This window comes from Cucurbita pepo, chromosome LG09 (genome assembly GCF_002806865.2).
Source record: "Cucurbita pepo subsp. pepo cultivar mu-cu-16 chromosome LG09, ASM280686v2, whole genome shotgun sequence".
NCBI lineage: Eukaryota > Viridiplantae > Streptophyta > Magnoliopsida > Cucurbitales > Cucurbitaceae > Cucurbita > Cucurbita pepo.
In genome coordinates, this window is record NC_036646.1 from 7,588,797 (window position 1) to 7,601,247 (window position 12,451).

The 12,451-nt window shown below is 37.0% G+C and overlaps 3 protein-coding genes across 6 annotated transcripts; 1 reads left to right on the forward strand and 2 right to left on the reverse strand.

Moving 5' to 3' along the window:
• Positions 1-517: 517 nt before the first annotated feature.
• On the forward strand, positions 518-1,992 carry LOC111801533 (D-aminoacyl-tRNA deacylase-like). 3 transcript variants are annotated; one of them, XR_002816151.1, is made up of 8 exons: positions 520-658; positions 732-823; positions 912-978; positions 1,141-1,171; positions 1,302-1,442; positions 1,545-1,570; positions 1,662-1,772; positions 1,879-1,992. XR_002816151.1 is itself a non-coding variant. In XM_023685555.1 (8 exons), the coding sequence occupies exons 1-7, from the start codon at positions 617-619 to the stop codon at positions 1,719-1,721; spliced, it is 459 nt and encodes a 152-aa protein (XP_023541323.1). In that variant the 5' UTR covers positions 520-616; the 3' UTR covers position 1,722; positions 1,809-1,992. The 3 variants fall into 3 exon arrangements, 2 of the variants coding, with proteins under 2 accessions (XP_023541324.1, XP_023541323.1); XM_023685555.1 differs by having other exon boundaries at positions 1,662-1,722; positions 1,809-1,992; XM_023685556.1 differs by having other exon boundaries at positions 518-658; positions 1,662-1,992.
• Positions 1,993-3,762: 1,770 nt separating this feature from the next.
• Positions 3,763-8,613, reverse strand: LOC111801503 (GDSL esterase/lipase At5g45960-like). The gene is made up of 4 exons (XM_023685515.1): positions 8,120-8,613; positions 7,097-7,330; positions 4,191-4,464; positions 3,763-4,066 (listed from the first exon to the last, which is right to left on the reverse strand). Exons 1-4 carry the CDS (start codon positions 8,513-8,515, stop codon positions 3,867-3,869), a joined length of 1,104 nt encoding a protein of 367 aa, XP_023541283.1. The 5' UTR covers positions 8,516-8,613; the 3' UTR covers positions 3,763-3,866.
• Positions 8,614-10,025: 1,412 nt separating this feature from the next.
• Positions 10,026-12,220, reverse strand: LOC111801974 (NAC domain-containing protein 73-like). Of its 2 annotated transcripts, none has more exons than XM_023686227.1 (3): positions 11,674-12,220; positions 11,402-11,594; positions 10,026-10,692 (listed from the first exon to the last, which is right to left on the reverse strand). In XM_023686227.1, exons 1-3 carry the CDS (start codon positions 11,767-11,769, stop codon positions 10,094-10,096), a joined length of 888 nt encoding a protein of 295 aa, XP_023541995.1. In that variant the 5' UTR covers positions 11,770-12,220; the 3' UTR covers positions 10,026-10,093. The 2 variants fall into 2 exon arrangements, with proteins under 2 accessions (XP_023541995.1, XP_023541994.1); XM_023686226.1 differs by having other exon boundaries at positions 10,026-10,695; positions 11,674-12,179.
• Positions 12,221-12,451: the final 231 nt, after the last annotated feature.

Here is a 12,451-nt window from a genome sequence, read left to right on the forward strand (position 1 = left end):
TAAAATACTCTTACACTAATAAATAAATTGGTTAATATTTTATTTCAAAAACACATTTTTAATTTTTAAAAGATATTTGAAAAAAATACTTTACAAAAAAATTATTTTAAATGAGAAAAAAAAATTAAAAGTTTAAAAGGTTGGAAGATAATTTAGGACGTGTAAATAGACAGTTTCAAATTAAAAAAATTTAATAATTTTTTTAAAAAAATTAAGAGTTTTTGCTCCGTAGATATTTTTAAAAATAATAATAAGAGTATTTTTTTAATTTTTTAGATATTTTAAGGATACGACAGTTTCATTTAAAATTCAATTTTGATATTATTGAAATTTTAAATATTTAGATTTATTTCATTTATTTATTTACAAATTTAAATGTAATTTTATGGATATTTTTTTATTAATTTACTATATTTTTAACTATTAAACAAATTTCAAAAAAAATAATAATAATAATAAAAAAAAATTATAATTAAAAAAAAAAAAAANAAAAAAAAAAAAAAAAAAAAAAAAAAAAAAAAAAAAAAGCGTAGCGAACCAGCTATTGTTCGCAGCCGGCGTAGTCGCCAAGCGAACCACACAGTTCAGCAGCACCAGAACGCAGCCGCTCAGATCCATGAGAGCTGTGGTTCAGAGAGTCGCCTCTGCAAGCGTCGAGGTCAACCTTCTCCTTCTCTCTCTATCTCTCGTTGATTGTCTAAATCGCCAGCGTGAGATACTGCTTTTCGCAGGTCGATGGGCGCATCGTTTCGGAGATTGGGCCGGGACTTCTCGTGCTCGTCGGCGTTCATGACTCCGACACCGATTCCGACGCCGAATACATGTACTCTTCTGTGCCTATAATACTCATTCTATGCTCAATTAAAACTTGTTCTTATCACGAACCTACTTCTTTTTTAATTTGGTTTCAGATGCCGTAAGGTCCTGAATATGAGATTGTTCCCAAATGAGAGTACCTCCAAGGCTTGGGACTTGAATGTAATCATATATACTCTCTTTTCTTCCATTTCAATCCGATTAATACTGACTAGGAGTGATCTACCACTGTTGTTTCGTTTGATTGTTTGAATCTTTAAAGAAATTGTAAGAATACGGCTTTTGGGATTAGGTTTTACCATTTTCCTTGATAAATTTTTGCAGGTAATGCAGAAGAACTACGAGGTTCTACTAGGTAAGAGCAGGGGAGTTCCCCTTGAATTACAGAGAAGTTTAGTGGTTTAGTTTTCTGCTGATAAATTGTAGCTAGAAAGTGAATTAGATTCAATCCACTAATGAAATTGCTCTCGGTGGATTGAAACCAGTTAGTCAGTTTACACTCTATGGAATATTAAAGGGCAATAAGCCGGACTTTCATGTGGCAATGCCTCCACAAACTGCTAAGCCCTTCTACGCTTCTGTAGTTGAGAGGTTTGGAAAATCCTATAAACCAGATGCCATTAAAGGTAATCTATGCTTCATTCTTTCCCTATTTCCAGAATTGGATTGGGTTCAATGATACAAAGAGTGCACTGAATCTTGTCTGTGTTCCCTTTTCTTGTGGGCAGATGGAGTGTTTGGAGCAAAGATGAAGGTAATCTCAATATGCTCTTTTGAGTCCCAAGTGATTATGATAGTTATTAGATTGATCAGTTCTTATACTTTTGTCACTGATGTTTGAGAAGGTCAATTTGGTGAATGATGGGCCAGTCACAATGCAGATTGACTCCAAACAGTCCAAGTAAGGTAATCAACCAACTTAGGAGCTCTCTTGCCTGCTGCAGGGTGTTAGGGAGGTATGATTTTCATTAACTTTCATTTCTGGAATACAGTTGAAGCTCTAGAAGACTCATGATGAATTAGCATTTCATAAGAAACAATTTGATTGATGTATGATATTAGGCGGAGGGCTGTAGGGGAATTGCAAAAGAGCTCTCCATTTGAAAAGGAAAAGGAGGGAGGTTAAGCTATAGTGATGAATAAAGATGAACATTTACACCAAGTTACATCCATGTTTAAGTATAGCATCAAAAAAAACTACTAGAGTATTCCTTTGAAACTATTCTATTCCTTTCTTGCCCAATGCTCGGCAAAATGCTCTTATAAATTTCTTCCATAGATGCTTTGTGAGATTCCACATCGGTTGGAGAGGGGAACAAAATATTTTTTTTATAGGGGTGTGAATGGAAGGGTGTGGAAACATCTCCCTAGCCGACACATTTTAAAAACCTAGAGAGGAAGCCCCAAAAGGAAAGCTCCAAAAAGATAATATCTGCTAGCGGTGGACTTGGGCTGTTATAAATGGTATCAGAACCAAACATCAGGTAGTGTGTCAGTGAGGACGCTAGGCCCCGAAGGAGGGTAGATTGTGAGATCCCGCATCAATTGAAAAGAGGAACGAGTGTCAGTGAGGACGCTAGGCCTCAAAGGGGGGTGAATTGTGAGATCCCATACTCGATTGAAGAGATCCCGCATCAATTGAAAAGAGGAACGAGTGTCAGTGAGGACGCTAGGCCTCAAAGGGGGGTGAATTGTGAGATCCCATACTCGATTGAAGAGATCCCGCATCAATTGAAAAGAGGAACGAGTGTCAGTGAGGACGCTAGGCCTCAAAGGGGGGTGAATTGTGAGATCCCATACTCGATTGAAGAGATCCCGCATCAATTGAAAAGAGGAACGAGTGTCAGTGAGGACGCTAGGCCTCAAAGGGGGGTGAATTGTGAGATCCCATACTCGATTGAAGAGAGGAACGAATGCCAGTGAGGATGCTGGCTCTGAAGATGGTGGATTGTGAGATCCCACATCGATTGAAGAGAGGAACGAGTGCCAGCGAGGACGCTAGGCCCCAAAGATCCCACATCGATTGGATTGAGGAACGAGTGCCACTAAGAACGCTGGACCTCGATGGGGGTGGATTGTGAGATCCTACATCGATTGAAGAGAGAAACGAGTGCCAGCGAGGACTCTAGGCCCCAAAGATCCCACTTCGATTGGATAGAGGAACGAGTGTTAGTGAGAACGCTGGGCGTCGAAGGGGGTGGATTGTGAGATCTCACATCAACTGGAGAGGAGAACGAAATGTTCTTTACAAGGGCATAGAAACCTCACCCGAAATAGGGATGAACTCTCTTTATAAGGCACTTTAAAAACCTAAAAACCTTACGAAGAAGCTTGAAATGAAAAGTTTAAAGAGTACAACATCTACTAGGTTTGGACTTTGGCTCGAGCGACAACGCGACAACGGATGGTGGATAGACAACAACTGTGGAGATAGATTCCATTGAGTGAGCCATTCTTTTTTGTTGGACAATTTAAGATCTGGCTGTCAGTTCGGCTTACAAGCTGCGAAGATGCTTATATCCTCAATACTGGATGGTGGATATTGAGCATTGGCTCTGGGGTTGTATAGTGATTCACTCCCTTTACCATATCCGATCACTTAGACAACTTAATCAATTCAATCGAACATTTGACAATTAGGGGATTCACAGTAGCCATCAATTGGCTTAAGAAATGAACAATTGGCTTTGTTTTCACTCGATTTAATATATACCACCAAGGCATGAAATGCCAGCACCCGGAGTTCAACAGCGAGACCAAGAGGGAGAGGCAATGGAATTGTGAGACCAAGAGGTCGAATGAGTTCAGGCAGGAGAACGAACCAAGTAGTGAAAGGAGAAGAGGGGAGAAGCCGCTATACCCTAAATGTTCGAAATTGATTATTTATTGAGCTACAAATTATAAAATTAATTAATTAAACTCTTAAATAAATAAATGTTATATATAAGTCAATTATTCATTTATTGATTTTCTATTAGTTATCTGTAATATAATTATGTTTTATATATATCAAAAAGAAAAAAATAGAATGGTAAATACTATAAGAAAATTCAACGCAAGTCTCTGGTGATATGATCGAACACCGGGATGCCGGCCCGGAAGAGGTTGTAATACGCCTTCTCCGTCGGATGAATCGCGTCAAAAAACAGGTACCGACTGGCGTCGAGGCACACCGGCGATTTGTAATTACAAAACAGCGACATCTCCAGTAACCCACTCCCGCAGCACCCGACGTCCACTTTTTCAAACCCTAGAAATCAAAAACCGCCGCATCGATTTCAATCGACCTTCAGAACTCCGTCGCATTTACTGGTTGATCTATCGGTTCAATTTTATGAAGAGAAGAGATGAATGTGTAAAGGAAGAAGGCTGACCTGATTTTCCGACGTTTTGGATAATGTCGACGACGAAATCGTAGGTGTTGATGTAGCCGATGAAAGTGGGGGATTTCTTAGAGAGATGAGTCTGTAAAGAGAGGAGTTCGGCTTGGAGAAGAGCGTTGAAGTCTCTGGCGGCGGCGGAGTAGCGGTCGATGCAGCCGCGATGGAGGAAGGCGTTGCTGGAATATAGCGTTATCACCACCGGCAAGCATCCCAGCGGCGCTAACCCCGGCATCACGAATCTTCTTGCTCCTTCGGCCCACAAGGCCTAAGAAAACATTAAAAAAAAAAAACATTTAACTTAAAAAATAATATTCTTCCATTAAAAAAATTAAAAAAAAATAATCTTACATTTAAAAGTTTCAAAAATACCCTTTTAACTTATATACATTTTTAAAATACTTTTAAACTTTAAAATATATTTAAATTTATATAAAAAAAAAACTTTAAGAACATCTTTAATGTTTTTAAAAAAGTTAAATACTCGAACATTTAGTATTGTAAAAATGTACACAAAATTCTTTTTGTTAGTATATAGGCGAAACCGTTAGTATCCGAAAATAAACGTGGTTAAAAATTTGGAAATAATAATTTATTAATTACAGACTATACTAAATATCTAATTTTTTTTTAAAAAAAAAAGTAAAAAATATTAATGATATTTTTTAAAATTTTGAGGATATTTTTAAAATAAAATATTAATAATTTTCCTTTAAAATTAATGATAATTTTTTTTTTAATTTAAAATACCATTCAATCATTTAAAAGTTTAGAGTTTATATATATATATATAGAATATTTTGAAAAAAAAAAGGTACAAAATTTATGAATAGATTTTATTAATTCAGCCAAAATTTAACTATAATGGTTAAATATGGAATGGGTAAAAAGTGTTGGAGAAAGGTAAAAGGTAAATTTAGATGCTGGGTTATTTACAGAAGTACCCTTATATTAAATATGTAAAAGACTGGACCCTACAATTTAATGTCAATAATAAATGGTAATAAATGAGAAAGAGGGACGGTGTAGTTATTGTGGTTCGAGCCAGCAGGTCGAATTGAAAGTGGCTTGGTATTGGTTGGCCAATCATATTCAAATTTTCATCCACCCTAACATTTATGCATACCTACTCGAGCGGCTCGCTTGCTACAAATATCTATTTAACTTATAAAATCGAGTCCGTAAGGTTCCATTTTGACCATAGTGGCAAATTCTCGTTCAAACAGAGAATAGAACAAGAAGTGGTACGAGATATCTCCCTATTAGCTAAACGAGGTCAAACACGGAGATTCTATTGATACTAACTTACTCCAACTACCTCATTTATAACAATTCATCTCATTAGTAAAAACCTTTACTTAAATTTCCGGGGACTCACCCTGAACAAGGTGGAATGTTGAGGATTGTTTGAAGAGGAGTCCTACATCGACTAATTAAGGGGTTGATCGTGTGTTAATAAACAAAGAATACATCTTCATTGGTACGAGCCAAAAGTAAACTCATGAGAGTTTATACTCAAAGTAGACAATATCATATCATTGTGGAGGCTCGTGATTCCTAACATGGATCGAAGACGAGGACAAAGATCATATTCAATGTCGAAGAATAAAATAGACAGCTTAATATTCCCTATATTCCAAGGAAATACTCGAATTGGTAATCCTGTAATAAATTTTCGTGACGACCTAATTCACGTGATTAATTTCAAATCAGTGTAAAAGACAACTCATGTAGTACTATCACAATTTAATGAAAAAATCTGAGCAAGAAACACTCTCGACCTTTGAACTTACATGAAAATGACGATTTAGTCCCTAAATTTTAGTATATAACAATTTGGTCGTTCAGATCTTTTCATATGACTCGGATACATTAATTTAACCGACCTTTTTATTTCTTTGGTCCCTTTTTCATTATTATATACTATTTATTGGTTTAAAATTATCAATATTTCATGTCAAAGTGGACAACAAAAAGGACCCTTTACTTTACCCTCTCATCACCACACTATTATTACTCTATTACTTCTTGAAAATTATTGTTGTTATTATTATTTTATAAAGTTTTCCTATTAAATTTCGTTTTAATTCTTACGATTTCATAATTCGTAGAGGTTAAAAATTTCGGGTCGGTTTGTAAGTTGACTTTTTTTGGTTTGGTCAATCCAATCAATACTTTAAAATTATTACAAAGATTAAGAATATTTGACGTTTATAACAGATTTAGTAATGTTGACATTTGAGATTTATGAGACTTTAGTTATTAAGCACATCTAATTTTTTTTTTTTTTCGGGTCGGGTTGGGTTGGATTGTCAACTCATCCTAAACCTATTTATTCTCGAACCTATTCTGTAAACTCGGTTGAACATTGGATTGGGTTGAGTTGTGAATAAAGGATCACCAAGTTGGGGTTGGGTTAGGTTAGATTGTGAACTTTATTCGAGTTACCGGTGTTGGATGAAAGTCCCACATCAGCTAAGTTAGAGAATGATCCTGAATTTATAATCAAGGAATAGTATCTCCATTGGTAGAGGCCTTTTGGAGAAGCATAAAGGAAAGCCATGAGAGGCTATGCTCAAAGTGGACAATATCATACCATTGTGGAGAGTCGTGTTCATCTAACAACCCGGGTTACTCGGGTCACCAAATTGGAGCTGGGTTGGGTTGAATTGTGAACGTTATTCCAATTACCCGTGTTATCAATTCAACCCTTCGAAATTTCACTTTAATCCAAAAGATTTTCCCAACCCAACCTAACTCATATACATCTCTAGTTCTTCAACACGAGAAATAACAACCCAACCCAATTTATATACATCTCTAGTTCCTCGACACGAGCAAGAACAATAAGAACGACGAAAAAGAGAGATATAAATGAAGAAGAGAAGAAGAAGAAGAACCTGGAAAAACTGGGAGATTTGTTGAATGATGAAGTGTTGGTAAGCTGAGAGAGTGAATGTCTTTCTTCGAAGTGGTAAATTGAAGTAAGTGATAACGAAATCATTGGTTCCTGCACTGATAAAAAACACTGTATTCTTTATATGGTTTTTTGTTCTTTGCTTCCCCATTACTCCCTCCAATCTCTCTTTATATTCTCTGAAATACTCAACTTGAGCTTCGATCGGCACCACGTTCTGAACAAAAACAATTCATTATTATCGAACACAAATGTAACGATCCAGATCCACCACTAGTAAATATTGTTCTTTTTGGGCTTTCCTATTCGAGTTTCCCCTCAAAGCTTTAAAACGCGTCTACTAGGGGAAGTTTCCACGCCGTTATAAATGGTGGTTTGTTCTCCTCCCCAACTAATGTGGAACATCACAACAAATTGGTGGAGTACGTGTTAATGGTATGTATGCTCCACTTTCAGTATAAGCTCTCGTGACTTTGTTTTGGACTTCTCAAAAAAACCTCAAATCAGGAGATGTATTCCTTATTTATAAACTCATGTTTATTTCATTCCCTAAATTAGGGAGTGTAGGGAGCTCATGGGCACTGTTGAACAAATGATGTACTTTGTTCGAGGGCTTTAAAGAAAGGAGTCGAGCCTCGATTTAAGGAAGGCGGTTCGAGAGCTCCATAGGGGCCTTACCGTATGCTTTGTTCCCGGGGAAAATTGTTGGGAGGGGATCCCATCCATTTCTATTAGTACGAGCCTTTTGGGAAGCCCACAACAATGTCAGGAGAACTTATGCTCAAAGTGGAGCATATCAAACCATTACGAAGGGTCGAGCCCAAAGCAAAATTACAATAGTTTATGCTCAAAGTGGATAATATCAGACTATTGTTAAGAGTCATTTCCATTGGTACGAGCCATTTTAGGGAGCCCAAAACAAAGGCGGAAGAGCTTCTATTGGGACAATATTATACCATTGTAGAGAGTAGTAATTTTTAAGAGTACTAAGTACGGTAGTACGTACCCCAACTTTGGGAGTGAGCGGGTCGAAGCCGGAGCCGGCGGAGGCGAAACTGACGCCGGTGATTAAATCGTCGACGGTAAGCGACGGGTCAAGATACGGCGGAACATAATCCTTGACACCGAAGTAAGAAGCGATAAAATCTGTGCTAAGGCGGCCATTGGAGAATCTTCCGGTGGGGATATGGAAAGGGAAGTCTCTGCCGTAGGGAGGGAAGTTGCTGCGGAAAATGGTGGGGACGAAGTTATTGTTGCCGGGGTCGACGGTGGAGTCGCCGAACACCAAAAGGGCCGACACCGACGAGTTGGTCGGCGGCGATTTGGAGAAGGAGAGGGGGAGGTGGAGGAGGAAGATGAGGGCAAAATGGGAAATAGGAGGGTATGGGTTGCGCTGATTCATGTCAGTTCAGGGTCGGCGGAATTGAATTGGCGGAGGGCGACGGCGTAAGCGGCGGAAATGGAGGAATCAAGCGCGGCCGAATCAGGAACTGGACTGGCAGTTTTTATCGCTAATGGGATATTTAGATGACGAAATTACCCTTGTGGGCTGCTTTTATTGAAAGTGGTTGAGAATCCTGTTGGTTGGAGTTATGGAGGGTATAAATGTAAATAACCTTTCCCTTCGACTTGGGTTTTCTTTATATGAGATTTGTAATAATAATATATATTAAATTTTTAATTAATTTTAATAATATCTTTAAATTTAAAAACTCCAATTTTGGATGAAAAATGGTTAGTTTTTTTGAGCTTTAGAAAAAGAAAAAAAAAATACAAAAATGACATAATTGAAAAAAAAAATGTTATGATTTTGCCGTATAAATAAATATAAGATCTTGTGAGTCTCGAACAACATTTTGAGTCACTATCCTACATGAAAATCATTTGACATGTTTCATCACTTACTCGACTATGCCTTTTAAATTTCAAAATGTCTATTTTATCCATAAGGATGGTTTCGAGGATTCCCCTCTATCTGGGAACAGAGTAAAAAAATATTTTTTACCCGTTAAATAAATAAGATAGAGGACGAGATTATATTATATGCCGAACTTCATTTAATATAAAAAAATTAAAAATTAAAAAGCTGATTTATTTAAGAGGGATTTAAATAAAATAATATTGGAGATGAAACAGTATTTTTCAGGTATTTATTAATTAAAATTGATAGGAACCCATTGTAAAAGGCTGTCTGCCAGTAAGCTATTCCTACGTTTTCGGTCCACTTTTTACATTATTTTAAGTAACTTATGGGTCTTTAATTGAATGATTAATTTTTATAAAAAACCCATATAAATTATTCCTTTCAATAATAATAACAATAAATAACAATAATTATTATTATTAAAGTTCACATGACCAAATTATTTTTTATTTTTTCTTTCATCATTTTCACAATAATATAATTTGANGAGTAAGAGTAATAGGAAAAAAAAGATTACGCTATTCTTCGGGTATTGTAAAAAGAAATTACAATTTAACCTAATATTTTTAAATACTATTATGTTAATTATTAAAATCATTTTTAAATCGAAAAAAAAAAAAAAAAAACATTGTCCCGATTTAAGAAAAAAAAATAATTTAATTTGTTTATTCTCAAATATTTAAAATTGCAAGTAAATAAAAAAAAGATTGACAAAATACAAAAATAGAGCAAAATTAGAATATCAATAATAAAAAAAAAATTAATCCTTTTTTTATTTTCCCTTTTTCATGGAAAATTAATGTAAACCACCTTTTATATTATTGCTTATTTATTTATTGTTCTTTTCTTTTTCTTCATCAAATCTACATGTATCTAATAACTTATTCCATTGTTATATAATAATAATAATAATTATAATTATTATAATTATTACCCAAAAGAAAAAAAAAANAAAAAAAAAAAAAAAAAAAAAAAAAAGGGGAAGAAAAGAACAAACCACCAAATCTTGGAGCTCAGAAAATATCTGTTTTGTGTGAAATTTGTTATACGGACATGTCAGAGTTTCATGTCGAGCTTTCTTTTGGTAGTGTCGGCCGGCGGGAACCGGAGGAAGGACGACGCGTCGCCGGAAAGCACTAAATTCGGCAATAACTGAGGTGGGTTGTCGGAGTTGTGGTCGAAGCTAATGAAATTGGAAGCGTTGTAATAATCCACATGGGTAGTGGAATCGGAGTGGTGGTTGGCGGCGGCGGCGGCGTTTTTGTATTTTATTTCTGATTGGAGAAGGGCGGCGGCGGCGGTGGCGGCGGCGGTGGCGGTGGAGTTGCACTGTCGGGGCTGAGTTTGGTAGAAAACTTTAGAGACGACTAGTTCGCCGTCTTTCTCTTCCTCGTTGGTGCCGAGGTGGTATTGGTGCATGACCCAGTTGGTTTTTTCCGGCTTTCTTTGCCGGCCGTAGTTTGTGTAGAGGACGAGGATTTTCTTGAAGCCTTTGACTACGCCGCCGACGAATACGGGTCGGGTTTTGCCGGTTTTGTGCCAACGGGTTTCGTTGCCTTCCTCGTCGGTGTGGACTTTACGGCGTTTTCTTGTCCCGGTCGTGTAGGCCTTTGATGGTCGGTGGAAGAAGTGCCGGATTTGCCCGTCTTTGCTCACTCCTGCCATCAAATAAGTGTTAGAAATCACGACTCTCCATAATGGTACGATATTGTTCACTCTGAATATAAACTCTTATGACTTTGCTTTGAAGGCTCGTACCAATAGAGATAATATTCCTCACTTATAAACTCATGATCTTCCACTAAATTAACAAATATGGGACTCACTTCCAATAATCTTCAACAGCATATTTGGTTTTACGTCTCAATTTTGATATATATAAACTCATGATCTTCCACTAAATTAACAAATATTCCTCACTTATGACTCATGTTTTTTTCGGATTTTCCCTTTCGAGTCTACTCACCAAATGAGGCTGTTAGAGAGAGATTTCCACACATTTATAAAAAAATGTTTCGTTCTTCTCTTCAACCGATTTGAGATCTCACAATAGAGCAGACAGTGTGCTAATGAGAGGACGCTGAGCTCCGTAACAGGTGAACACCGGGTTCAAAGGGGATAATTGTGAGATCCCACATCGGTTGGAGAGAGAAACCAAACGGGTAGGAAGAGTCTGAAAGGGAAACCCAAAAAAGACAATATCTACTAGCGGTGGACTTGAGCTGTTACAAAATGATTTCAAGATCTATATATCTTACTGATTAAATAGACATTTCTATCGAACATAAAACACACCAACCAAATCAAATTCCCGACACAATTTTCGATTTCAAAAAAGTTTTGAAACATTTATGAAACGATTACCAGGAAGCTTTTGTGGATGAGTATAACAAATCCCGTTCTCGCCTTCAAGAGTAGGAATGAACTCATCAATAAGAGGATGAAGTTTATGAGCATCGGACACAGCCGCCTTAGCCTGCAAATGCTCAAGAATTTCCTGATCCGTGGGGTCAAACTTCACCCCAGCAGGTAGTCCAGGCAGATCATGAATCCCAGCCTTCATGAATTCCAACACCAATCATTCAAGAACCAATCCAACACAACACAATAGAAGCCATAATCATTAGAACACTAACCTGGTCTTGTAACTCAATATGAAGGCCACATGAGGGGCAGCGCAGGGCCGGGGCAGTAGAGGACTCATCATCATCGGAGCCACTACACCAAGTCATTATTGGGACCAGCTTGGGAACACTCGGACATAACAACAAAAAGGAGGTTATGATTGGAGAAAAGATCACATAAAAAAGCTTGCTTGGACGTCAAGTTTGAATCTGTTCTCGTTCTTGTTCTTGTTGTTGTTCTTGTTGTTGTTGTTCGGGTAGCTCGAGCGTCAAAGTTGGAGTGAGATTAAAGGTATAGAAGATTGAAATTTGTATATTCCAACTTAAAAACCCTTCCTTTGACTCTACTTCTCAGCTCAAGCAAGGAATCCTTCTTTTTTCATGGAGGTCTTAAAAATGGAGTAATCATAAGAATGTTGCAGGGAGAGAGAGAGAGAGAGAGAGAAGGAAGAAGAGGGTATTGTTATTATTATGATTAATAAGATGCCTAAACTATTGCCTTTAGCTTAACCTACACGATTGGTGAGATTTTGGCATATATATACATATATCTTATCTCTTTTGGGATTTTGCTCTATGTGCTCTTGCTTACATGCACCTCTTCCTCTTTCCCGTCGATACCCACATACCCGACAATCGTATTATGAAAAAACCTCTTTTTAGTAGATGGGTTTTCAAAATCTTGAGGTGGGCTTGAGCCGTTTACAAGATATCACATCTCGATACTGGACGGTGTGTCGGTGAAGATTCTAAGCCCTAAAAGGAGTGGACAATGGATGTAGTGCTAACG

Excerpts from the sequence above, each read along its gene's own strand:
- LOC111801533 (XM_023685556.1), top strand. The coding sequence starts at position 617 with ATGAGAGCTGTGGTTCAGAGAGTCGCCTCTGCAAGCGTCGAG. Across the intron at positions 659-731 it reads TCGCCTCTGCAAGCGTCGAG|GTCGATGGGCGCATCGTTTC; the intron begins GTCAACCTTCTC and ends TGCTTTTCGCAG. Across the intron at positions 1,571-1,661 it reads TGTTTGGAGCAAAGATGAAG|GTCAATTTGGTGAATGATGG; the intron begins GTAATCTCAATA and ends ATGTTTGAGAAG.
- LOC111801503 (XM_023685515.1), bottom strand. The coding sequence starts at position 8,515 with ATGAATCAGCGCAACCCATACCCTCCTATTTCCCATTTTGCCCTCATC. Across the intron at positions 4,465-7,096 it reads AAATCTCCCAGTTTTTCCAG|GCCTTGTGGGCCGAAGGAGC; the intron begins GTTCTTCTTCTT and ends ATGTTTTCTTAG. Across the intron at positions 4,067-4,190 it reads CCAAAACGTCGGAAAATCAG|GGTTTGAAAAAGTGGACGTC; the intron begins GTCAGCCTTCTT and ends TTTGATTTCTAG.
- LOC111801974 (XM_023686226.1), bottom strand. The coding sequence starts at position 11,769 with ATGACTTGGTGTAGTGGCTCCGATGATGATGAGTCCTCTACTGCCCCG. Across the intron at positions 11,595-11,673 it reads ATATTGAGTTACAAGACCAG|GCTGGGATTCATGATCTGCC; the intron begins GTTAGTGTTCTA and ends GAATTCATGAAG. Across the intron at positions 10,696-11,401 it reads TCATCCACAAAAGCTTCCTG|GAGTGAGCAAAGACGGGCAA; the intron begins GTAATCGTTTCA and ends ATTTGATGGCAG.